At 35.4% G+C, this 26,297-nt stretch overlaps 1 protein-coding gene across 3 annotated transcripts in view; it reads right to left on the minus strand.

Annotated features, from left to right (window-relative positions):
• Ipo11 (importin 11) overlaps window positions 1-26,297 on the minus strand; it is a 127,366-nt gene that overhangs the window by 60,997 nt on the left and 40,072 nt on the right. For all 3 annotated transcript variants that reach the window (XM_042690748.1, XM_042690747.1, XM_042690749.1), the window contains 11 exons: window positions 25,552-25,704; window positions 23,879-23,922; window positions 21,863-21,953; window positions 16,811-16,858; window positions 16,015-16,120; window positions 13,237-13,363; window positions 12,364-12,397; window positions 12,098-12,138; window positions 9,567-9,683; window positions 7,269-7,382; window positions 550-665 (listed from right to left, as the gene is read on the minus strand). In XM_042690748.1, coding sequence (XP_042546682.1) covers window positions 550-665; window positions 7,269-7,382; window positions 9,567-9,683; window positions 12,098-12,138; window positions 12,364-12,397; window positions 13,237-13,363; window positions 16,015-16,120; window positions 16,811-16,858; window positions 21,863-21,953; window positions 23,879-23,922; window positions 25,552-25,704 — 991 coding nt within the window. The remainder of the gene's footprint in view (window positions 1-549; window positions 666-7,268; window positions 7,383-9,566; window positions 9,684-12,097; window positions 12,139-12,363; window positions 12,398-13,236; window positions 13,364-16,014; window positions 16,121-16,810; window positions 16,859-21,862; window positions 21,954-23,878; window positions 23,923-25,551; window positions 25,705-26,297) is intronic.

Here is a 26,297-nt window from a genome sequence, read left to right on the forward strand (position 1 = left end):
GGAATTTTGTAGACTATCCACACATGGTGGATAGTCAATAAGTGTAGCATTAAGTTGCCATGAAGTAAAGTGTTTAGTTTTTTTATTTTAAAACCTTAAACATTATATACTACTTACTCAGATAAATCCACAGTGTCAGTAGCACTAGCATTTGGGGTTGAGTAACAATCCATTAAATACTTAATGGATTGAGATAAAGAATACAAAAAATAACTCAATACCTTCAAAACATGTCATTTCACAGACTGTAAATCTTAAGGCAATCTTTAGTTTAAGAAATCTACCAAGATTCCTATTTACATGCCAAATTCCAAAAGAAGGAATCCAGCAGAGTTCCTACAACAATTGCATGTTTAACTTTGTCTATCATAAACGTTCACTGAGAGGCAGCTGCCAAAAGGAGTTATTTACCCATTTAGGGAAAACAATTTGACATACTTATTTTTAAGTGCTGAATATTTAATGCCTTACATGACCTTTATTGGCATGAAAAGAGGGAAGGCCAGGTAAAGAAAAAAAAAATCCATGGTATCAAGGATTTCCTCTTACCATAATTCTAAACCATCTTCCAGAAGATAGACATGTGGAGGCTGGGAAACATCTGTACTCAGTTGGATAACTGGGAGCAGGAAAGGGTACAGGTTCTTGCTGTCTGCTCCTAATCCCTATGGGAAGTATAAATACAACTTATGATAAGACACTCTAAGGTCCCTCCCCCACACCAAAAAGTAACCTAACATAGAAAAGAAAGGAAACCAATTTATAAAAACTAAAATATTTGTGTTGTTTAAGGTAGTCTTGATTATGGACACTAGTAAAACAAAGTTATTTCTATTAGTTACTAGAAAGTAAGGTTCAAAAAATATTGTTCAACTGCCTAATAGCTGCAAAAACATGTATGCCACGAGTTCATTTAAAGCACTTCCACATACAGGTTAAGTATCCCTTATTGGAAATCAGTGGGATTAGAAGTGATTCTTGTTTCTGATTGTTTTTTTGGGGTGAGGGGATGGACATTTAGAATATTTGCAACATACATAATGAAGTATCTTGGAAACAAGACACAAATCTAAACTTAAAATTAACTTATGTTTTATATATCTCTTATATACATATCCTGAAGATAACTGTATGCAATGTTTATAGTGTATCACCATTTTTTACTGTGATCTATAACATCAGGTAAGACAGGGAATTGCCTGTGGAGTATCATATCAATGAAACAAATTTCATATTTTAGAACATTTCAAATTCCAGATTGGCAATGTTTAGCCTTCCTTATGACTACAGAAGAGGTATTAATACCGGTTTTTTAAATTGTATAAGTATTCTCCTCTAAATGATAAATGGAAAATGAATTCATCCTAAATGGCAATGAAAAATCAAATTACAGCATATCCTATTTTAGAATACCAGTAGCCATGAAAAAGAATTTGGCATGGAATAAAAAAAAAAAGATACAGAAATGTACCTAACAATTCTATGTTAAAGAACTTAAAAATATACCTATATATTTAGTATATGCATAAAATGTTTCTGAAAGCAAATAGAAAAACCAGGTATATATAGGAAAAGGAAGAAAGATGAAGAAGCAAAAGTATTTTTTAACTTTTGTGTGTGATCTTTAAAAAATATGTACACACTATGTGTAATTAAGAACTTGCATTGTGGGGCTGGGAAGGTGGCTCAGTGGTAGAGCGCTTGCCTTGCATGCCAGAGGCCCTGGGTTCGATTCCTCAGCACCACATAAGCAAAAAGAAAAAAGCCAGAAGTGGCGCTGTGGCTCAAGTGGTAGAGCGCTAGCCTTGAGCTGAAGAGCTGAGGGACAGCGCCCAGCCCAGAGTTCAGGCCCCATGACTGGACCCAAAAAAAAAAAAAAAAAGAACTTGCATTGTATTTTAATGAGCTGAACATATAAAGATGGAGGAAGTAAAAGGGGTTTAATTGAAAATTATAGTTTACCTGCTGCTGTCTCATGAGAGATTGACTGGGTATATAACAGTAGTGATATTTTAGAAGGAAATAAAAAGAATTAAAAACTCTATCTCTATGCCATAATAATCTCTATAATAAACACAGGAAGGAAATCAAATGAACTATTAAACATCTCTTCACTTACAAAGTACAATGTCAACAGTTTATAACAAATTACAATGCCACAAAATAAATATATATAACCCTTTTGGTAACATCTGCAAACTCAATTCCGTTTGTTTGTTTATATTTACTATAGTCAACATGCTATACGATGAATTCCTATAATTTCCTCCTGCTGTACTAAAACTGCAAACTTCACATCTCTGACATTTAGCAGCCACTACTTTGTTTTTTTACTATGTTCCACCTTTTTAGATTCATGTATGAGATCTTGCAATATTTTCCTTTCAGTTCATCTTTATCTGTGGAGCATAAACATTTACATAGACATACAAGAAATTTATTTATGTATTTATTTTTGGTCGGTTGTGGGGGTTGAACTCTGGGCCTGGGCACTGTCCCTCAGCTCTCCAGCTCAGGGCTAGCACTCTACCACTTGAGCCACAGCACCACTTCCAGTATTCTGGTGGTTTATTGGAAATAAAAAGTCTCATGGACTTCCTGCCTGGGCTGGCTTTGACCCACAATCCTCAGATCTCAGTCTCCTGAGTAGTTAGGATTACAGGCATGAGCACTGGCGCCCTGCAATGTTTATTTTTAAATCAACTTCTCCAATTAGAAAAAGCTTCTCTAATACAACAATAATTTGGAAGAACTTAGTAAAGAGTTTTTTCAAAACAACAATTCAAGTGCCAATAAATGAGTATAGGACCTAAAAACTCAATTAAATGCCATTCAGCACAGCTCAATATTTACAAAAGAGAGGAAAGAGGGAGGGAATTAAAAACTAGTCAAGTTCATTTACACTACCAAGTAGAAAATTTCCTAGGAAAATTAGAATGTACTAATTCAAATACCGAGTCAAATAGGCAAAATTTGCTAACATTACCAAAACTAAACTAAACAAATGATAAACATGTAAGTTTTTTAGTCAAAGTCATGAAATTCCATACCTGGTAATCTAGTGGTCCCCAACATACAGAGTTAAATAAACTGGAATACAGTTTGAACCCACAGTAAATATTAGATGCTACACAGGACACTATGGATGCTTATAAGTAAAACTAATCAATTCTTAAGAAAACTATTAGAGCCAGTGCCTATGGCTCCTAGATACTCAGGAGGCTAAAACTTGTGGATCACAGTTAAAAGCCAGACTAGACAGGAAAGTCTGTGATTCCAATTAATGATCAACAAGTAAGAAATGGAGATGTGGCTCAAGTGGTACCAGCCTTGAATGAAAAAGCTCAGGGACATCATCTAGGCCCTAAGTTCATTAGACACACTATAAATTAACTATACAACTTTGGGGGGAGAGAAGTCAGGCGGGGAAAAACTGGGAGGGAATGAGGAAGGAAACGTACTCATTACCTGAATCATGTAACTGTAACCCTTCTGTACATCACCTTTAACATGAAATTTCTTTTAAAAATCTATCAGAAGTGACTGAAGGGAGAGAATCACATTCAACTATAATTATATAAAGATTAAGGGAAAAACTGAACTATCTGTGAAATTTTAAGGGAAATAATGGAACTAGTACCCTCTAGATATTTAGTCTTTCTCAGACAGTGTTTAGCTTTGTCTCAAGAACACACTGATCAGGTATAAGTCTATAATCTACAATTGAATTTTCTAAACATCACACATTTGAATCATCAGACTACAAGACAACATTACCAGAAGGCCTCTCGAACTCTTGACTGAACTAACACATCCCCTTCCCTAAAAAACTGTTCCTTTTCATACATTTCTAACTCACATGACATGAACCACTGTCTGTCAACCAGTTCCTTCTTACTGCCTTATCTATTCCACAGCTATTTAAGCCTTAATTCTATACGTTTACTTTTTTTTCAAAATTTTCCTGTTCTTTCCATAGCATTAAGTCAGGTCCTTAACATCTTTTTTTTTTTTTTTAATCCTTAACAGAAGAATATCTTAATTGATTTTCTTGACGTTGGTTTTACCCCCATTCAAAACCAGTGGTAACAATGTTCAAGAGGAAGTGTACTCATAACCTCACTCATGTAACTGTAACCCTCTGTATAGTAGCTTTACAATAAAAAAAAAAAAAAAAACAAAACCAGTGGTACCCTGACTACTTTCTCATTTTTAATCCCAGTACCAGGGCTTGAACTCAAGGCTTGGAAATTGCCTCTTTTTTGCTCAAGGCTGGTACCATGACTCTAATCCACTTTTTTGTTGGTTATTTGGAGATGGAATCTGGAGGAATTTTCTGCCTGGGCTGGATGCAACCCAGATCCTCAGATCTCATCCTTCTGAGTAACTAAGAATTATAGGTGCAAGCCACCATCAACTGGCACCTGATTACTTTAAAAAAAAAAAAAAAAAAAAAAGGCCAGGTGCCAGCTAAAAAGCATCTATATCCAAAAGCACATAGAAAACTGCTCTCCTCAGAACTAGCATAAAATAACTGTTTATTTTCTAATAGGATAAAACAAATGGCCTTAAGACAAGGAAATACCAGGTAGGGCATGATAAAAATTGAGAAGATTAACTTGTAATAGGTAGGAAACTGAAATATGCTTTACTTAGGAAAAACATCAAAATAGTAACATCCTAAAGAAATAAAGCTACAAAACGTCAAACTTCCTTCTTCACTCACCTTTCAACTCAGCTTTACTGCTCACTGCTAAGGTAGACAGACAAGATATTGATAGTTGTTGAAGTTTAGAAATGTTTATAGATGTATTATACTTCCTTCTTTCACTTCAAATTTTTCATAACAGAAAGTAAATAAAAGCAGGCAACCAAAGATTAACAGATATAAATAAAGTATCTAATATGAACAACAAGGAAACACACGAAGTATATTGAAGAAAACAGACCAAGCAGAGAAGAAAGCTTGGAAAAAAATCAATCACTAATAATATCCTTGGTAGAACAAAATACTGTCGTCATTAAACAAAAGTAAAATACACAAAATGATTTCTCAATAAAAAGAACTCCTAGACATTAAAAGTGATAGTAGGGGAAAAACAAAAAAGTCAACAAAAAAGTTCAAAGATAAGGTTGAGGAATCTCCCAGAGCAAACACACAAAAGTAAGAAAAAGAAGAAAATAAACTGTAAGAAAATGAGGACAACTTGAGAATATCCACCATCTAAGTAACAAAAAATTTAAAAAGATAGAAAGGAAACAAACAGAAAGGGAAAACCCAATAAAATACAATAGAGTTATCTAAATGCAAGGATGTGAATTTACAGTTTAAAATGTCTACCATGTGGCCAAACACTGCGATGAAATCACAGCCACATCACCATGAAAGTGAAAACAGAAATACTGAGATAAATATACAAACTGTCATAAAGAAGAAAGGATAATACAATTGAGAATTAGAATAACTTTAGGATTTCTAGAGCACCTTCAAAAACTATATATTAGGTAATGGTAAAATGTCTCTAAATTTGAGTGGCTAAACTATTTATTTATGTACAAGTAGAACAAAGACAATTTAATATATGTAAAAAAATCTCCCCAAAAAGCTGCCTTCCACTATCTTTTGCAGAATATAAATGACATTCATGGGTATTACCTGAAATAGAGAATTAAGCAAGATAACAATGACACAAGACAGAAATCAAGCAGAATACATAGGCAAGAGGAATCCTTTTCATGGCAGTGAGAAGGATGAACTGTAACAAATATACACAGCAGAAAGTAAGTCCAAGCAAAAATAAAACTACTTATTTATTTATGTAAGACAATAAAAGTAGCAAAGCACCTATTAAGTGTGTTCATGATGAAGGACTGTTTAGAAAAAAGGTGAAAAGTATAGGTCCAATTAAAAAGGAATCTAAGATGATCACCTAAGATTCTTTGGCTTTTCACAAATACATCCTTTCCCCACTATTCATCCAACACTCTAGATACCACTATGAAGACATAATTAAACTCCCAAAATACAAGAAATCAGGAGATTTAACATGTTCCTAAAAGGACCTGTCAAAGATGGAGCCAAAATATGTAAAAGGGGCCCCCAACTAACAGCTAGCAAGTCAATTATGATCTCAGCCCAACACTCAAGGAATTGAATTCCACCATAAAGCTGGAAAAGTGTACAAATCAACTCTACCCCAAAGCCTCCAGGGGAGAGTCTGGCATATAGCTTCAATTTCAGCCTGCTAAACACTGATGACAGACATTGGACATGCCATGACAGATTTCTTACTTAAAAAATCCACAGGCTAATAAAACAGATGATTTACATGCTTTTGGTTTGTTTCTGTTTTGGCAGTACTAAGAATTAACATCAAGCTCTCATGCTTGAGTTGAAAAAGCCTTAAACTTTTCCCAAGAAGAGGCTTGTACTGGGATCCTTCTACCTTGGCCTTGAGAGAATCTAGGGCCACTAGCATGCACCACTATGTTCAAGCTTGTTTCTGAGATATGGTCTTTCATTATATTTTCAGGGTCTGGCCTCAAACTTTGACATTCTTACCTCTGCCTCCCAAATAGCTACAGTTACAGACATGACTCACTGCATCCACCATAGAAGGATTTTTTTTTAAGCCATCAAATTTCTTATAATTTACTGCAAAATAAATATGAACATATACACTAAGAAAATAAAATGATTAATATAGGGGGTTAAAGGATGAGAAGATTGTATGCAAAAAAATAGCTGAGGTTTGAGAATCGAGGTTCAAAGGCAGCCTGGACAGGAAAGCTCCTAAGACTCTTACCTCCAATTCACTACCAAAAGAGGGAAAAAAAATAAAAGTAGAGCTGTGGCTCAAGTGGTAGAGTGCTAGCCTTAAGCAAAAAACTCAGGGTCAGCACCCAGACCCGGAGTTCAAGCCCCAGGACTGGCAAAAAAATAAGTAATAATAATGAAATAATTTTATACATATAAATGTATGCATACACATATATATACACATATACATATATATATATACACAACACACACACGCGCACACACACACACACACGCTTTCAACAGTCTTGGGGGGAAAAAATCTCCATTACAATGCATAGAATTTCTCAAATGCACACAAAAAGTAAACAAAAGTTGTCTATAAAACTGTTTAGATGACATAGTTTTAAAATGTGAAAACTTTCACTACCAGTAAGATAAATCAAATTAAGACAATGAAAAACTTAAGAACAAGAAAACTAAGAAACTCTATGGCAAAGTGACTTACCTGAACAAGATGAATAAGTGTTGTCAGAATAGCACATCTCAACATATTGTGTTCCTCACTCTGCTTCCAAAGAAGAGGTAAATACTGCACCAAACATCCTACATACGGTCGTATCTATCATAACAGAAGGGAAAACAAAATAATTCTATTAGGAAAATAGTAATTTACTGAGAATCAGAGCACTATTAAGTCCCAAGCAAAATGCCAACAGTACAGGAAGGCTTGATAACATTGCCTTGGGCATTTATGACCAGTAAGAACCTTCCTCCTTGTGGAGGTGTTCCAGTTATTGGGATAGCACTTCATGCTACAGAACCAGACTTGTATGACCATCTCATCCAGAGGCTAAAATCTCAGATTCCACCACAGAAAAATTTCTTCAATTAGCCTCAAGTAGAATGATCCTAGTATATTAAAAAAAAAAAGTTTAAGTTTGTACCATTTTATTCCTTTTGTGTTAATGGCCTCTGGCTCTTTCTCCTCCCGCTCCTGATCTTTTATGATGGTGATGATGAAGGCAACAACTGAATTTGTTGCTTATATTGCATCTATATACAGTAGATTAAAAAAAAAAATCCATTTCCCACAAAGTAATGTGTCTCACTTACTGATATTTAGTATATTATTTAGCATGGTTTATTCATTAGGATAACTGTTACTTTCTATATAATTTAAAGGCATGTGATAAGTTTCTGAGTCATGACTACCTTATGATGTGGAAAAACTGCCATTTGGAAAAATCCAGTAAGTCTGAATTCCACAAGTAGCTTGACAAAAAAAATTTAATTCCCACCTCAAGGTTTCTATGAGGATAACATGAGATATGTATGTGAAGCACTTAACACTGTAAGTTTACATGAACTAGTTGGGGGACAGAAGCTCACACCTGTAATCCTAGCTAGTCAAGAGGCTGAAATCTGAGGATCATGGTTCAAAGCCAGCCCAAGTAAGTCCATGAGACTCTTATCTCCAATTAACCACCAGAACACCCGAAGTGGTGCTGTGGCTCTTGACTAGCCTTGACTGCAAAGAGGCTCAGGGACAGTGCACCCAGGCTCTGAGTTCAAGTCCCATGACCAAAAAAAAAAAAGATTAAATCTACTGTCTTTACTCCATATTTGATAACTATTCTTATCAATAAAAAATAAAGCAACAATGGGTCAAAATTCACAAATAGCAAATCCAAGAGTAAAGTTATGTCTGTGAACTCCAAATCATTCATCTTTCCCTAATACCTCACAGAGTTACGTTGGTGTTTTTCTCTTTTATTTTTTCTCTTTTATTTTCTTTTTATTTTTTTTTCTCTTTTATTTTTTCCATTTTATTTTTTCTATTTTATTTTTGCTGTACTGGGCCTTGAACTCAGATACCTGAACCTGCTAAACAAATGCTCTAACCACTTGATTTATACCCCATAAAGGAAATGTGCTCCTCTTTTTTTAGTTGTGGAGCTGAGGATTGAATCCTCAGGATTTGTGTATGCTAGACGTGTTCTTCCATTGAACTACATCCTCCTTAAGTTTGTGCTTTTCAAACAAAGGTACAGATAGTGATGAATTAGGGTATAAAAAGTTACAGATTATAAGGTGGTTTCCTGAGCTATCATTTTTTCACAAAAATCAAGGACAACAAGGAAGCTAAATAACTATTAAGAACTTTAGGTTAAACCAAGTATGGGCAAAATGTATATTAGAATAGGAAACAATTTCTTTTCTAACCAAGAAAACTTGTATTTGTTTTTGAAACTATACCCTCCAACATTGAATTTGAAGGTTAGTAAGCTAAATTGGAGCTTCTAAAACATCAAAAATTCTACTTTCTAGATGCGTACCAATAGCTCATGCTTGTAATCCTAGCTACTCAGAAGGCTGAGATGTGAGGACTGCGGTTCAAAGCCAGCCTGGCAGGAATGTCTGCAAGACTCTTATCTCCAATCAATCACAGAAAAAGCTGGAGGAGGCACTGTGGCTCAAGTGGTAGAGTGCTAGCTTTGAGCAAAATGAGTCCAGGCAAAGTTCAAAGCCCAGGATTAGAAAAACAAAATATCCTATTTTCTAAACACCTCTACATTGTTAATATAATTTTACCATTTTAATTTTCTTCCTCATTTTTTTAAACTTTAAATACAAATGTCAATTTTGAATACAGAACTGAAATCCCAACCCTTATGTTAGAAATTAAGAATGCTTTGTCATTTAAACAATGTACATTAATCTGAAGATTACATTACTATATTAACAAATTCTATATGCATTTTATTTAACTCTGACATACATTTTTGTTTTACAACAAACTTACCTGTATGTTGACTCTTTCAATTACACAAGAAAGAACATGCAGAACATGCATCTTTGTGTCACATTCTGTAACTTGCTGCAGTAACTGAAAAAGGAGTGTGAACACGCTTTCCAAATACTGCAGGAAACAAAGAAAAGGCTCAGAAGACAAATATGAAGACCTCCTCCACACACAAATGGAAATAAGTAAACCACAGTGCAAAAGCAATGAAGAAAAAACATAAAGCCAAACAAATCCTCAACGATACTTCAACAACCTGTCTGGGTCAGAGAGAAATTTTTATTACTGCTTAAATAAATCCATTTCAGAAATGTAACCATCAACAAACTGAGTAACATTTAGAAGAGACTGCCTAAACAAGAAATGTTTAAATTTTATTCTATCAATTAAGCTGTTCACAGTGCCCTGTCATTATTCTTCCATATACATATGTTGTCAATCACATAGAAATACAAGACCTATGTATTAAGGTAAAGAGTACTAATTAATGCAATCAAATGGACAGCCACCTGAAAGGCCCCTTAACATATAGACATTTGTCTGTGCATGTGTACATATATGTTTGTTATTCTAAAAATGAGTGTATTAGAAAATGAAAAATGAGCTTTTATCCTGATTGAGCTAAAACCAAACAACAACAACAAAAACACACCACAGCAGCTTTCATAAAACATACATTTGTTTAATCAGATATCTGGTTAATTTGTTATTGAGGGAGTTCTTTAATTTCTTGGAAGAGCTTCATTTGGGTCTATTTTATAGAATTTTTTTAACATATTTATAACATTAAACAAAACTTAGCAACTATTTCCTTAAAGATCTTATACATTTGTGCCCTACAAATTCCCCCATATGTGACAGATACAAGTATACAAAGAAAGACATTTAATCATGTAACTTCTCACCTAGTCCTCTAAAGAATAAACACTAACTACAATCCTGTTTCATATTTACTAAGTCTAAGTACCAGCTCTGTGAAAACACCATGCTATGTGCTAGGGGTTGAATGAAGAGTAAAAAGATATGAGTATATGGGCTGGGAAGGTGGCTCAGTGGTAGAGTGCTTGCCTTGCAAGCATGAGGCCCTGGGTTCGATTCCTCAGCACCACATAAGCAAAAAGAAAAAAGCCGAAAGTGGTGCTGTGACTCAAGTGGTAGAGCGCTAGCCTTGAGCTGAAGAGCTGAGGGACAGAGCCCAGGCCCAGAGTTCAGGCCCCACAACCAGACCCAAAAAAAAAAAAAAAAGATATGAGTATAGCTAGGTGTGGTGGCTCAGACCTATAATCCTAGCTACCTGGAGGATCATGGTGGTTTGAAGACATCCTAGGCAGAAAAGTCTAAGAGACTCCATCTCCAGTTAATTAGTAAATGTCAGATTGGATATACAGTTCAAGTGGTAGAGTGGCAACCCTGAGTGAGCAAGAGTCCCAGGCCCTGAGCGTAAGCTTCAATACTGACACCAAAAAAATTTTTAAAAAGAGTAGAAATGTAATAGACCCATGTAAAATTTAAATACTACCTATTTTATGATCAGGAGAAAAGAAAAATGTGGCAGTCAATTGGAAAATAGACGTCCAGATAGCTAAACATAAATGTGCAAAGTGTTACTAATAAAAGTTTACCAAAATAGTTCTGCTCTGCTGGCTGATGTTAACTCATACCTATAATCCTGGTTACTTAGGAGGTTGAGATCTGAACATCATGATTCAAAGCCAGCCCAGGCAGAAAAGTCTGAGACTCTTATCTCTAATTAACCAGAAAAAAAGCAGGAAGTAGAGGAAGTGAAAGAATGTTAGCCTAAGCTAGGCACCAGTGGCTAATGCCTATAAACCTAGCTACTAAAGAGGCTGAGATCTGAGGATCATAGTTCAAAGCCAGCCCAGGCAGTAAAGTCCATGAGACTCTTATCTCCAATAAACCACCAGAAGACCAGAAGTGGTACTATGGCTCAAGTGGTAGAGCACTAGCCTTGAGCTGAAGGACAGCACCTAAGCCAAAAGTTCAAGCCCCACAACCGCCCCCTGCCCCCCCTCCCCCAAAAAAAACTCATTAAGAATATTAGCCTTGAGCAGCAAAGTTAAGTGAGAACTCAAGGCCCTGAGTTTAAGCCACTGGAGTATACATAAGCACGCAAATAATGCATGTGTAAATAAATAAATAGAGACCCCCATCTCTCAACAAATAAGCTGTCTATGGTGGCACATGCTTTGTGGGAGGCACAAATAGGAGGAGTGCAGTCCAGGCTAAGCTAGGCAAAAACACAAAACTTTATTTGGAAAAATAAAGCAAAAAAAATCTGAGGGTATGGCTCAAATGAAAGAGCACCCTGAGTCTCTGAGTTTAAACCTCTTACTGTTGAGAATAGAGAGAAAGTAATGTCCTCCAAAATAATCCAAAATTCTTTTAAATTCACCCTACATATATATATACATACACACACACATATACATAAATAAAACAAACGTACAAAAATACTTGTGTTCAAAATACTAACAAAAACTGTTAGAAAATCTGGAAATCAGTACTCTTACCGGTAAAAATTGATCTGTTCTAAATTCAAAATCATCAACAGGTAAAAAAGCAGTTAAGGAAAACTGAGAACTAAAAGATGAAGCTTATCAAAATAAAAATATACCTAAACCAAGTATTAAACAATCATTTTAAACTACATCTGAAAGTCTTATAAATAGATTTTTTTAGCCCCATGTATGAATAAATGAACAAATGAAATCGATGAATGAAGCTAACGCTAACAATCTTCTTTACAATGAAATATGTTCAAGTTTTAGAAGGATATTTAACTTCAGAGTTGTAGCTGTTTCAATTCGAACCTAAAACAAAGTATAGCATGAGTTTTTCATCATTCTAGAACTATTAAACATTTAGTACTTAACCAAAAATAAATTGGTAACATACCACTCTGTTTTGTTAACATTAAAGTCATAGATCACATTACCATGTGGAAATAAAAGGATATCCCTCATAGGTTCATCTTTGTGCACTTTACAGTATTCTTTCATTTGCTTATGGACAGTCTTTAAATCCAGAGGGTGCTTACAGAAAGAAAGGCTGGGCATAAAGTATATAGAGAGCAGAGGACTAAGGTCAGTGACAAGAGATGCCAGAAGAAAAGACTGAGAAGCAGAACAGCAGCATGGATCTGAGAAAGCTGGAGGACAGCTACGTGAAGTGAAAAGGGCAGGAGGCGATAAGGAAGGAGAAAAAGTGAACAACACAAACTCTATATCTAAGGTCCATACCATAAATCCTTAAATCTCAAGGATTTTCTACATTCCAAAGTTCACAAATACAAACTCCCAAATTTTGTTTTATATTTCACCTTGCTTTCTAGGTAAATCATACCATTACAATCTGATCTCCTTATTTGCTCAAGTTTTGCCTAACTACTCAGCTAAGTTGGCAAAGGGTAACATACTCATAGTTTCTAGATCAAGTTACAGGAACTCAAGCCATGACTAAATTCTAGTTTCCTATGCATAAAATAATCTATATAAAGCTTACTCCCTGGCTAAAGTGCTATATGCTATACTTTTCACATCTGTAATAGGATTACTTTTCACTTTGAAGCCATTTTAAAGAAAAAAAAAAGTTCTGAACATTTTATAGGAGCTTCTGATGTCTTGAGATGTTGATTAGGTGGCTGACATACCACTAAATCTTGATCTTGAAGCAAGTTACAGATTGCCTGGTATAGCATGGGTCTTAAGTCAGGCTTGAATTTCACAGAAATCCACTGACCAATGAGCCAAATCACTCTGCGCCTCAATGGCTTATACCTAGGTAGAGAAAAATCATGGAATTAAAGAACTCTATTAAAGAAGTCTTATACTTTAAGGAGTCTATTTCATTTAATATATTTCATTATTTAACTCTAAAATGTACTAATAAATGCATTCTGCCTTTACATAAAAGCTATTTCTAATTGTACAACAGCATAAAATACTGACCATAAATTCCTGATCTAAGTTAATAAAAATTTAGAGGCATATATACACATATTTGTGTAATATGTATATATTAATGATCTTTTTACTTTTACATTTAAAAACTATGACAACTTGTAATCCAGAACTTGGGGAGCAGGAAGAAGGATCATGAGTTTGAGTTCACCCTGGGATACATAGTCAATTCAGTATCAGTCTGAACTACAATAGCAAGACTGTCTCAAGAAAACAAGGACTCACTCACTAGTGGTAGAGTATACAACTCTGGCATTCACAACATCCTGGGTTTGATTTCTAGGACTCAAAAAAAAAAAAGGAAGGGCTGGGAAGGCGGCTCAGTGGTAGAGCGCTTGCCTTGCATGCATAAGGCCCTGGGTTCGATTCCTCAGCACAACATAAGCAGAAAAAGCTGGAAGTGGTGCTGTGGCTCAAGTGGTAGTGCGCTCGCCTTGAGCTGAAGAGCTGAGGGACAGCGCCCAGCCCCAGAGTTCAGGCCCCACGACCGACAAAAAAATGAAGGAAATAAAAAGAATTGTAATGATGATCAGTATATATAAATGAAGGCCATTTCTACTCTTCAAGGAACTAAAGACAGTACTGACATTTTAAATCCTAAAACTGGCGAGGTAACAGTAAGTGGTATCCAAATACCACCAAAAAAATGTATTGCCATTAGTAACAAAAGGATAAAATTTTAATATTTTTTAATATTTTTATTTATCCCAACACTCAAAATACCCCTTCAACATATTATCAATACTTACTATATTCTTTTTTTTTTTTTTTTGCCAGTCTTGGCGCTTGAACTCAGAGCCTTGGCACTGTCCCTGAGCTTCTTTCACTCAAGGCTAGCACTCTACCACTTCAGCCACAGCGCCACTTCTGGCTTTTGCTGCTTATGTAGTATGAGGAATCAAACCCAGGACTTCATGCATACTAGGCAAGCACTCTACCACTGAACCAGACCTACATTGTTAAAATTTAAATTTAAATGAATTAAATTTTTCCATAATGTCACTAAGCATAACTAAAGTTCTTAACAGTCCTGTGAGAGTACTATACAGTGAGTCTAAATGAAACAGCCATATGTTTTAAGGATAATTAGATCTCCTCAATGGAGGCTTTCTTTCCATTAAAGTCTTACTAGCACCTTGGCAAAATCAAAGGTTATTTTATTTAACACTGGTTCTATAGAACACTGCAAATTCTACATAATGAAAATATTTGTTGACTAAATGAGTAACTGAAAAGATAAATTTCAACTTACTGAATAAAAATTATACCTTTACCCAGGTACCAGTGGCTCACACCTATAATCCTAGTTACTCAGGAGGCTGACATGAGGATCAAGGTTCAAAGCCAGCCCAGGTAGAAAAGTCCATTAGACTCTTAACTTCAATAAACTACTTAGAAAAATCCAGTGGCAATGTGGCTCAAGTGGTAAAGTGCTAGCCTTGAGCACAAAGAGGCTCAGGGAAAGTACCCAGGCTCTAAGTTCAAGCCCCAGGACCAGTTAAAAAAGAAAACTCTCTCTCTCTCTCTCCTTCTCTCTCTCCCCCCCAAAATAAGCTTTTAGTCTTTAGTTTTAAATCAAGAATTTTTAACAGCTTTTTAATTTTTAAAAAGAATTTGTAACAGATTTTTCTCCTTCTATTCATTCACCAAGAAAATTTAGATAGGCAAACACTTACATGTAAAACAAAGAAACTAGGCAAAATGTTCCTAAATGTTATATGGATTTTCACTAGTGAGAGAGACACCACAGTAAGAGTCTAAAGTGTATTCAAGTGCCTTTTGAGATGTTTTTGCTAAACCTACTCTACTGTCTCCTCAAAGACTTGTAGCATGGCTCTATATGAATTTCCACAAGTCACTTTTCATGGATGTTACTTCTAATAATTAAACACAGTCCCTCTTTGCACAGCTTATATCTGGGACTTGGGAATCTGTATCTTCTCTCACCTTTGCATAAAGTCCTATTTCTTTTCTCCTACAAATGATCATTTATGTGAAATACTTTACAACTATCACAATTCCTGTAATTATGAAAACAAGTAACATAGAAGTCTAGTCTTTTACCTATATTTCAGTTATAAATTTCAGAAGTCTTCTTTTCTACAGTACATAATAACTGCTAAGTCATACTATCACCTTTTCAAAATTGTAAACAATTTCTTTTTTTGGGGCCTGGGTGCTGTCCCTGCGCTCTTCAGCTCAAGGCAAGGGCTCTACCACTTGAGCTACAGCGCCACTTCCGGTTTTCTAGTGGTTTATTGGAGATAGGAGTCTCATGGTCTTTCCTGTCCGGGCTGGCCTTGAACCGCGATCCTCAGATCTCAGCCTCCTGAGTAGCTAGGATTACAGGTGTGAGCCACCAGCGCCCGGCTTCAAAATTGTAAACAATTTCAATGCTTACTTTCCTTCATTTAAAAAAAAAAAGTAAAGCAAAAGAAAGGTATGTTAAACACAGAAATTATACTTGCCTGTTGTGATTGACTTGTAATTCTGGAAGAAGTTGACTTTTAAACCACTGATCAAAATCAATACTGTCAAAAAGTTCATAAGCAGCTAATCCAACAGCATTATATACTAAAAAGAAAATTTAAGAAAGGAAAAGATTTCAGACTACTTGATCTTTTGTGCAAAACTAAAACTACTGCTGAACATGGTGGCTTAAACCTGTAATACAGCACTTAAAAAGATGAAAGCAGGAGGATGGTAAGTTTAAGGAATATACAACATGTTAACCAGGAAAATTATTGAAACTGACATTAAAAAAAAAACATAGTTTAAGTAATTTTAGTCCAAGCTTTTCCCAAAAACTTCACAGTAGAAAACTAAATTCATTCAAATTATAAAATAGTATCTAAACAGATCTAGATACTATCTAAAATAGCATCTAAACAGATCATCAATGTGTATCACAAGCATCACTTGGATGGCTGAGGCAGAAAATTAAAGAGCTATGGTAAATTTAAGATCAGCCTTGGCTATATCATGAAACCTTGTCTCAAAAAAACAAATGAACAAACAAAAATGATCTGCTTCTAAATGGAGATAATGTTTTATGATATGATCTCTGATATCTTTATCTAGTATCCTGGCATTAAACATTCCACAGTATTGTAATTAACTGTCTATTTCACTGGTTATCTCCCTTACCACAGTTCAGATGTTTAATTACTGTACATATCTGCTCTCCTAACACAATACCAAACATAACACAGACCATCTAACAACTAGTTAAATACATATTTAAATCATTTCAGTTTTACATACCAGCATCTTTGATTAACAGTGCTTCCATATCTTCTACATTGGTGGGTCCTTTAAAAAAAGTTGTTATATTTTAGTTTTTAACCAGTATATAAAAAATTACGCTTTAATATCACATGATATGCTGATGCATGACACATTGTATAATGTTTTAACCAGGTTAAGTATCTATCTCCTTAATCTATATAATTATTTTGTGGCTACAAACATTTATTAGTTTCTTCTCTTTTAAATAAACAGTACATTACTGTTAAATATGGTCACCATACTGTGACAGAACTTCTTGCTTAAAACAAATGGTAACTTAATGCTAAATAATCCATCTTTCCTCATCTCCTCCCTCTTATCCCAGCCTCTGGTAACTGACATTCTATTTGTATTTGCAACTTCTGTAAGACCGACTTTTTTACATTTCACAAGAATACGATCGTGCAGTACCTGTCTTTCTGTATAAAATTTATCTTAAAAATAACATTTTTAGCTGGGAAGCAGTAGTAATCCTAACTACTCAAGAGGCTGAAATCTAAGGATCACAGTTGGAAGCCAGTTTAGGCAGGAAAGTCCACAAGACTCATCTTCAATTAACCAGCAAAAAGCCAGAAGTGGAGCTGTTGCTCAAATGGTAGAGTACTAACCTTGAACAAAAAAGCTTAGGGACAGTGCTCAGGTCCTGAGTTTAAGACCAGCACAAATAAAGAGTAATAATAATTTTTTTCACTTTTACTTCAATTAATAGCCTATATTAAAAAATCTGAGGTAAAAAATGATTTATGAACAAAATGTGGTATTAATTAAATCAAACTAGTTAATATTTCTACCATCTTAAATACATTTCTGTAGTGACAACTGAAATTTTCCTCTTAGTCCTGGAATGTGCAACTATATTAACTATATTTATCACAGAAACTTTTTTGTGTATGTGCCAGTTTTGGGGCTTGAACTCAGAACATGTGTACTCTCCCTGAGAGTGACAGCTCCACTTCCACCTTTTTTTGGTGTTTAATTGGAGGTAAGAGTCTCATAGGCTTTCCTGCTTGAGCGCACTTCAAATTGTGATCCTTGGCTCTCAGCCTGCCAAGTAGCTAGAATTAAAAGCATGAGTAACTGGTGCCTGGCTAAAACTTCTAAAATATTTTATTCCTCCTAGAACTTTGAGCCCTTTAAACATTGCTTCCCATTCTCTCCTCATTCTAGTCTTTGCTTCTATCAGCTGGACTACTGTAGATTTCACATGTAATTGTATATATTTGTATACATAATTTATATATACAATATATAACATATAATTTTGTTTATATAATTGTATATTTTGTATATATCATTTCACAGTATAATTTCACTTGGCATGATATTCTCTCATCCCATCCATGATGTCATGAAAGACAATTTCTTTTCCTTTTAAGTCTATGTAGTATTCTATTGGTTATGTATGAATACCCGTTAGACATGCATGCATGTGAGGCTGGAGATACAACTCAGTAATAGAATACTTGGACAGCATAACACTTAGCTAGCAAAAGCCAGATCCTAAATTCAATCCCCAGTGTCATAAATAAACAAAAACATGCATGCACATTTAATAGCAAAGTCATTTTTTTATTGTGAAAATACTGTACAATAGCAAAGTCTTTTAAGTTTTGTTGTCATTACCAATGGAGAATACAGGCACAACATATAAAAGCATAAAATTAGTTAGAAAAATCATTCTACTGTATTTTTAAATGTTCTAATAAGCAAAACTCTTCAAAACATATACCGTAAACTGCTGCTGAATTATACTCTCTTATGCTAAGAGAATTAAAATTATACAATAGAAAAAAAATTCAAGAACTAGAAGCCAAGGATATATAATTCACAAAACAAGTGCTACATTAAAAAAAAAAACAAGTTTAAAGGCTACAGAAACACTTTAAATAGAGTAAAACGAAAAGTATAAACTGACACTGATGGCCAGAAAAATAAAAGAATTTTAAAGAAGCTGCCAATCTCTGCTGTCCTATTCATGCAGGAGGATGGCATAGCTGACAGTGAAAAACAATTTACTTAGTAAGTGCAAGTTTTCTTTAAAAAAATGTTCTAACAAGTCGGCGCCAGTGGCTCACGCCTATAATCCTAGCTACTCAGGAGGCTGAGATCTGAGGATCAAGGTTCAGAGCCAGCCCGGGCAGAAAAGTCTGTGAGACTCTAATCTCCAATAAACCGAAAGTGGCGCTGTGGCTCAAGAGGTAGAGCGATCGCCTTGAGCTGAAGAGTGCAGGGACAGTGCCCAGCCCCAGGGTTCAAGTCCCACAACCAACCCAAAAAAAAGAAAAAAAAATGTTCTAACAAGCTTGGAAAACTTGTTAGCTGCTGTCAAAGAATTATTGAGCTAAATATTACAATAAGCTAGTTTAATTAGTCCTAAATCAGAGTTAGAAAGAAAACAGAGATCAAAAGTAATTGAAGCTGGATACCAACAGCTCATGCCTATAATCCTAGCTACTCAGGAGGCTGAGATCTGAAGATTATGGTTTGATCAGCCTGAACAAGAAAGTTCATGAGACTGTCATCTCCAGTTAATCACAGAAAAAGCTGGAAGTGGTATTGTGGCTCAAGTGGTAGAGTTTCACTTGAGCAAAAAGGATCTCAGGAATAGCACCCAAAGCTCAAGCCTCAGGACAGGCAAAAAGGAAAAAAAGTAATTGAAAATCCTACTAGGAGACAGCAACAGATCAAAATGTAACCTTAACAGTCTCATCATTCCTACAGTGGCTTAAAAAGGCAAACTGAAGTTAGGCAAAAAGTCACCTCAGTAGTATAAAAATTATTAAATCTGTTGGGTGCTGGTGGTTCATGTATGAAATCCTAGCTACTCAGGAGGCTGAGAACTGAGGATCACAGTTCAAAGTCAGACCAGGCAAGAAAGTCCGTGAGACTCTCACCTCCAATTATTCACCAGAAAACCAGAAGTGGCTGTGACACAAAGTGGTAGAGTGCTAGCCTTATTATCAAAAAAGCTCAGGGCCAGCTCCCAGTTCAGGGAGACAAATCACTAAATTTATGTAATCCCACATGAAGAAACCAGTAACTACACCTTGCAAACTATTCAACACAAGAGTATTATCCTCATCTTTAAAAGTTAACATCATAAACTGGATAAATAGTTCATTATTTCACTTGGCTTATTTTAAGCAGAAGACTGAGGCTTTTGAGAGAACAGCTTAAAAAGTGGAGTCACACTGACAATCTACTTGCTCTTGTTTCCTTACATTGCTACTACTCAAATGTGTGTACACACACAAATGTGTGCACATTTATGGGTACTGAGGTTTGAACTCAGGGCCTCTTGCCTGATAGTCAGGCACTCTACTGAGCCATACCTTTAGCCTTATAACAAGTCTCACTTCCTAGCATAAACCACCTGTTTTAGACTTCCCATCACATCTACACTAACCAGGCACATACTACCACCTTCTTCCAGTTGAGAAAATCTCCTAGAGCTTCATTCCTAAGTATCTAAGCTTCCCACAGAGCTGGGATGACAGGCACATGCGACTGCACTTACTTATTACTGAGAAGCACTCTTGTGTATATGCCAAAGCTGCCTTGAACCGCAGTCCTTCTGACCTCAGCCTCCCAAATAGCAAGAATTACTAGTGTGGGTCACTGGCATCTGGTGTCAATTACTCAATTCTTGATCATATATACCATGAGTCTTGCCCCCCAATAATAATAACAACAACAGCAACAAACTATTCTCTCAGATTTCATTGCCTTTTATCTCTTACAAGCAATTCATACTAATTTCTGACAACATAATCATCTCCAATATTTCCTTTCATACTTTGGGATACTTTTATTGTTTGTGTGCTGGTCTTAGGGCTTGAACTCAGGGTCTGTGTACTGTCCCTGAGCTTATTTGTTCTTTTTTCCCCTCAAGGCTAGTGCTCTGCCACCTGAACCACAGCTCCATTTCAGCTTTTGTAGGTTTTGGAGATAAAGGTCTCATGGACTTTTTCCTGCCCAGGCTAGAATTGAGCTGTGTTCCTCGGATCTCAGCCTCCTAAAGAGCTACGATTATATCCATGAGATGCAGGTTCCTGGCCGAAACACTTTCTTATTAAGCCTTTTTGTAGGTTATTTTGCTTCTTCCCTACATTGAAAATCTTAGGTTTGGCTTTGAACCTCTTTTCCCTCCCAAGTCTCCTTATAAACATATACCCCCAAAACTGTCTACAACCAATTGTAGTATTCTCTGAAATAAAGACTGTAAACCTCAAGAACATTTGTAGCCACATTGCATTCGATCATTTGGTCAGGTCAGTCAGCTAAGAAACAGTATTCCAGCTACTAGGAATAAAGTACAAATAAAAGAGGTATGATCGGGGCTGGGAAGGTGGCTCAGTGGTAGAGCGCTTGCTTGCATGCATGAGGCCCTGGGTTCAATTCCTCAGTACCACATAAGCAAAAAGAAAAAAGCCGGAAGTGGGACTATGGCTCAACTGGTAGAACGCTAGCCTTGAGCTGAAGAGCTGAGGGATAGTGCCCAGGCCCAGAGTTCAGGCCCCACAACTGGACCCCCCCCTTCCAAAAAAAAGGTATGGTCAATGTGGCCTGGAACTTAATAGTCTAGAAGAAAGGATAAATTAATGCTAATTAAAAGTAAAAGTTAATTACATATGCATAAAATTCAGTTATAAAATATCTAAAATTTGCTTTATCATTCTTTTGAATTAGTCTTTCTATTCCCAAAAGTACAACTGTGAACACAATATATCACAATTAACCTTTTCTCACTACTTCCCACAACATGCTCTGGAGAGATTATTTCCCTAGGCAATATAGGTACCATTTTGCTTTTGCTGCTTTCATGCTAAGAACAGCAAAAACGATCACATTCTTAATTACAAATCAAGACTCATCTCAAACACCAAACTTTCAGGAAAGAAGACATTCAGTCATTCTCAAAGTCATATTCAATATATGACCTAGGAAACAGCACCTTACTCACAGTACTCAGGCTATTCTGACCATTAATTAAGTGGCTATATAGGATTATCACAAAATATACCTTACCTTGAAGTGATTTTACCATTTCTAGAAGTACAGGAGTAAGAGTCTGATTATATTCATGGAATATATCTATAAATAATACTTCAGTGCAAGGCTGGATGGGGAAAAAAGAACCAAATTTCAAAAATAAATGACATGTTGTATTGACTACTAAAATAAAGCAAAGAGCACTCATTCTTGGAATCCTAAACCTCTGTAGTAAATCTCAGTAGTAGAGTGCTTGCCTAGAAAAAAGGAGCCTGGGATTCAATCCTCAGCAATGAAAATAAAATTACTTTTTTGTAATCAATACAATGGAAAGTAAAGTCAACTTATAATAATTTAATCCACAACAAACAGAACCCTTATTTTAATCACCTGGCATTTGCATTCAAAAATAAATTTTAATTATAGCTCAAAATTCATTCCATAAACCAGGTGCAGTGACTCATGCCTATAAGGGAGGCAGAGATAAGAGGATCACAGTTTGAGGTAAGCTTCTCCCCTCCAAAAAAAAGAGAAGTTATCTCTAAGAACAAGTCGAGCATTTTGATGATAGTGACCTAAAATACTAGGAAGAAGTAGGTAGGAAAATCTTAAGGCCAATACTAGCCCCAGGTAGAAGGTTATGGAACTACCTGGGGGAAAGGGGAGCCACCTAAAAGCAAAGAGCTGTAGGTATAGCTCAAGGGGTAGAGCAATGTACCACCTAAAAGATAGTGTTCTCTGCATCCTAAAAATAGAGAACTCATGCAGGCTAGTATGATGCAAAGCAGTGGTTCATTTACAGTTAAGTACTATATTGTACATTACTGTTACCAGTAATATAACAACCAATGACACAATTCATAAATTTACCTCATCATAAAAATCACTATATTTTTTAACAAATACAAACATTAAGAAATGTAGTTAGCCATTGTTAAAAAAAAGATTGGATTTGATTCTTAAAAGTACTAAATCAGAAAATAGTTCATAATGTGAAGGTATAATAATTAAATGTCCACATTATTTGCTTTATGTTTGAAAAGGAATTCTGTGGATTCACATACTGAAATATATACAGGTAAGATACTATACCATCTTACACATCTGCTTGACAAACTTGGAATGGAGAGATTAGCACTGATATCTGACAAACTAGTTATCATGAAAGGCTGCTTAGACATTAGCATGTTTTTTGTGTTTCTGAAGCTACCTAGAAAGAAAGTTTTTTAAAAAGTTAAATTGCCGGGCGCCAGGGCCTCAAGCCTGTAATTCCAGCTACTCAGGAGGATGAGATCTAAGGATCGCATTTCAAAGCCAGCCTGGGCAGGAAAGGCTGTAAGACTTGCTTGCCTTGAGCTGAAGAGCTAAGAGACAGCACCCAGGCCCAGAGTTTAAGCCCCACAACCAACCAAAAAAAAAAAAGTTAAAGTAATTATTTTTTCAACTTTTAATAGCACCAGTGTACGCTGATTTAAAACTACAAGCTTATGAGTCTAAAACATTTAAGATATATTTTCAGAAAACCACTAATTCACTTTAACAACAAAACAATGTCATTCTTATCTCCAATTAACCACTCAAAAACTGAAAGTGGAGCTGTGGCTCAAAGTGGTAAAGCAAAAGAGCTCAGGGACAGCATCCAGGCCCTAAATTCAAGACCCATGATCAACAACAACAATAAACAACAAAAGAAAATGTGTAAATGTGTGTGTGTTATAAAGGAAAGACTTCGAGGTGGGAGGATCTTTCTAGCCAAAAAGTGACAGCTTACACTTCTACAAATATTATCCACTTGTGAAACAATTACTTCCCAAACTACAAACACATGAAGTTTACAAACCTCATGTTAATAAAAAATATTAAAAATTAAATTAAAATGCATAATTTAATTCAGTAATTCCCTCTCAGATATATAGTTTCTGCAATTATAAATAAGTCTAAATTATAAATCTGTCTGAGTTAATGTTTGGGATTTTAATATAGTATTCTCCACTATGAGTTTTAGAAGAGTTAATAAGCCTTTCCCTATTGATTTTTCTTTCAATTACTTACCCTCAAACTGTATTTCCAAGAATCTCCTCCTGTTTCTTCCACTGCTGCAATAAAAAATAATGACAAATGATAGTCTCCAGAAATGCAATAATGGTGTTTCCAGAATCCAATTTTTGGCAAACAAAAGTTAGAATGTTATCAACATAATGTTTCTTTTTTTCTTTTTCTTTCCTTTCTTTTTCTTTTTATTTATTTATTATTATTTTTTGCAGGCCCTGAACTCAGGGCCTGGGCACTGTCCCTGAGCCTCTCTGTGGTCAAGGCTAGCACTCTACCACTTGAACCACAGCACCACTTCCAGCTTTTTCTGTTTATGTGGCACTGAGGAAACGAACCCAGGGCTTCATGCATGCTAGGCAAGCACTCTAACTAAGCCACCTTCCCAGCCCCTCAACATAATGTTTCTATGACTAGTTTTAAACACTAAATGGAAATCCTTGAGTACACTGGTCTTGCCCAAACTTCTTCACTATAAGCCACATCATAGACTCTTACAATCACCTATCAGGTATATTATATTCATAAGCATTCTAACTTTGAATAAAACTTCTTTACGGAAGAAAGTGCAAAATATCTGTTGTTCAAGTATCTGATATCCCTTAATACAGTATCATTACCACCCTGAGATTTATTTCAATATATCAATCATGCTTTTCAAATTAAGTTACTCTTCATAAATGCCTTCTATGTATTTACATTTAATGTAAAATATTTTACAGTTTTAAAAAATCCAGGGACTTGAACAATATTTCATGTTATTATATGCGCTATATAAAGAAAACCAATTGAAATATATGATTCTAGCTAGGAAATAAAATGGAACAAAAGAGATATTGTGCAGTACAACACTGTATCTTCTAAATAAACTATTTCCATATGAAAAAGATTAAGCCCTCTAAAAAAGTTTTAAGGGACTGTTAAAGCATTAGGAAACATGTTGTTCCTACACAAAAGCATCTAACCAAAGGGCTAAGCAGACTCCAGTTTCTGCTATGTTTAACAGAATGTCAAATGAGCTTTTTGTCATTTGTACTTTTATTTTCTACACATTAGTGAAGAAGCCTTTGATCCAATGCAGCCAGTGATTAACACGAAGGCATTTGATTTGACACCTGACTCTTCTAAGCATGGGTCCAGACACATTTTATGCAAATCATCTATCTACTACTAAAATTCAAATAGATTAAAAAAACTCTTATCATAAAGGGGAATGAAGCAAGCATTTTAAGCATACAAAAAAACCTCTAGCTCAGTGGTGAAGCACATATTTAGCATTCACTTGCCTTGGGTTCAAGCTTAATTATCTACTTCATCCTATCCACCCAGAAAAAGAAACAAAAAGAAAATTCTCTATAAACAAAAAATATGAAATCAATCATAAAATATAAAATTAATAGCAACTTAATAGCAGAGGCAGTATTTTATATTTTTATTTTAAATTACACTTCTAAAAATTAAAAAGATTGCTTTCTAGATAAAATTTTGCTTCATATTTGAAAAAAATCATTCATTTCCCGCTTCTTAATTTGTTCAAATGGGTAAGAAAGAAAAGGCTAATTTTAAAGACCCCCCAGATACCCATATCAAAACTGCTACAATAAAGTATTCGCCATCATTTAAACACATGTATGGAGAAAGATGAGCCATGCTAAAACTGAAAACTTAATTCTTACTAAAGCCTTCTGGATCTTCTTCCCACATTGTCAGTTCTTCTTCAGTTAACAGAAAATACTGAGAGACTAATCTTCTACATATCTCTGTCAAAGTGGGATATGTGAAGAAGGCCATCTTAATCTTATGAGCTTCAAGAGTTTCAGGGCTGCTATCTAGAAAAACAAAATTTCTCAATTAATGGTATAGCTAGACATCCTAAATTGAACTATATACTTAAGTACAAAAATATAGCCTTGAGGGAAAAGATGTATTTGTCTATTTTTATCGTAAACACATTTCACGACCCTCTTTCCTTCTGAATATACACATGAAGGCCGTCTTAGCTCTACAGTTTGTGGACTGCTGTGCTACACTAGAACAACGTGTTGAAGTGACCTCTTGCTCTCATGGTGCCCTCTCCCAAACATTTCTCATTCATCTTGATGTTCATGTACAGAATGAGTTCTAAATAATTCAACAAACAACTTCTAAAAAGTCAGAGAAAAGTTCTAATTGTCCAGTTTTAAGAGTGAATAATCTTGTTTTTTGGTCAGTCATGGGGCTTGAACTAAAACATGGTCACTGTCTCTGAACTTTTTTGCTCAAGGGTAGTGCTTGAGCCACAGTTCTACTTCTAGTTATCTGGTGGCTAACTATAGATAAGAGTCTCACAGACTTTCCTGTCCAGGCTGGCTTCGAACCACCACTCTCACATCTCAGCCTCCTGAGTAGCTTGTGAGCCATCAGGGCCCAGCTTGAAAGTGAA

Source organism: Dipodomys spectabilis, unplaced genomic scaffold (assembly GCF_019054845.1).
Source record: "Dipodomys spectabilis isolate Male_0828 unplaced genomic scaffold, ASM1905484v1 ptg000140l, whole genome shotgun sequence".
NCBI classification, from domain to species: Eukaryota; Metazoa; Chordata; class Mammalia; order Rodentia; family Heteromyidae; genus Dipodomys; species Dipodomys spectabilis.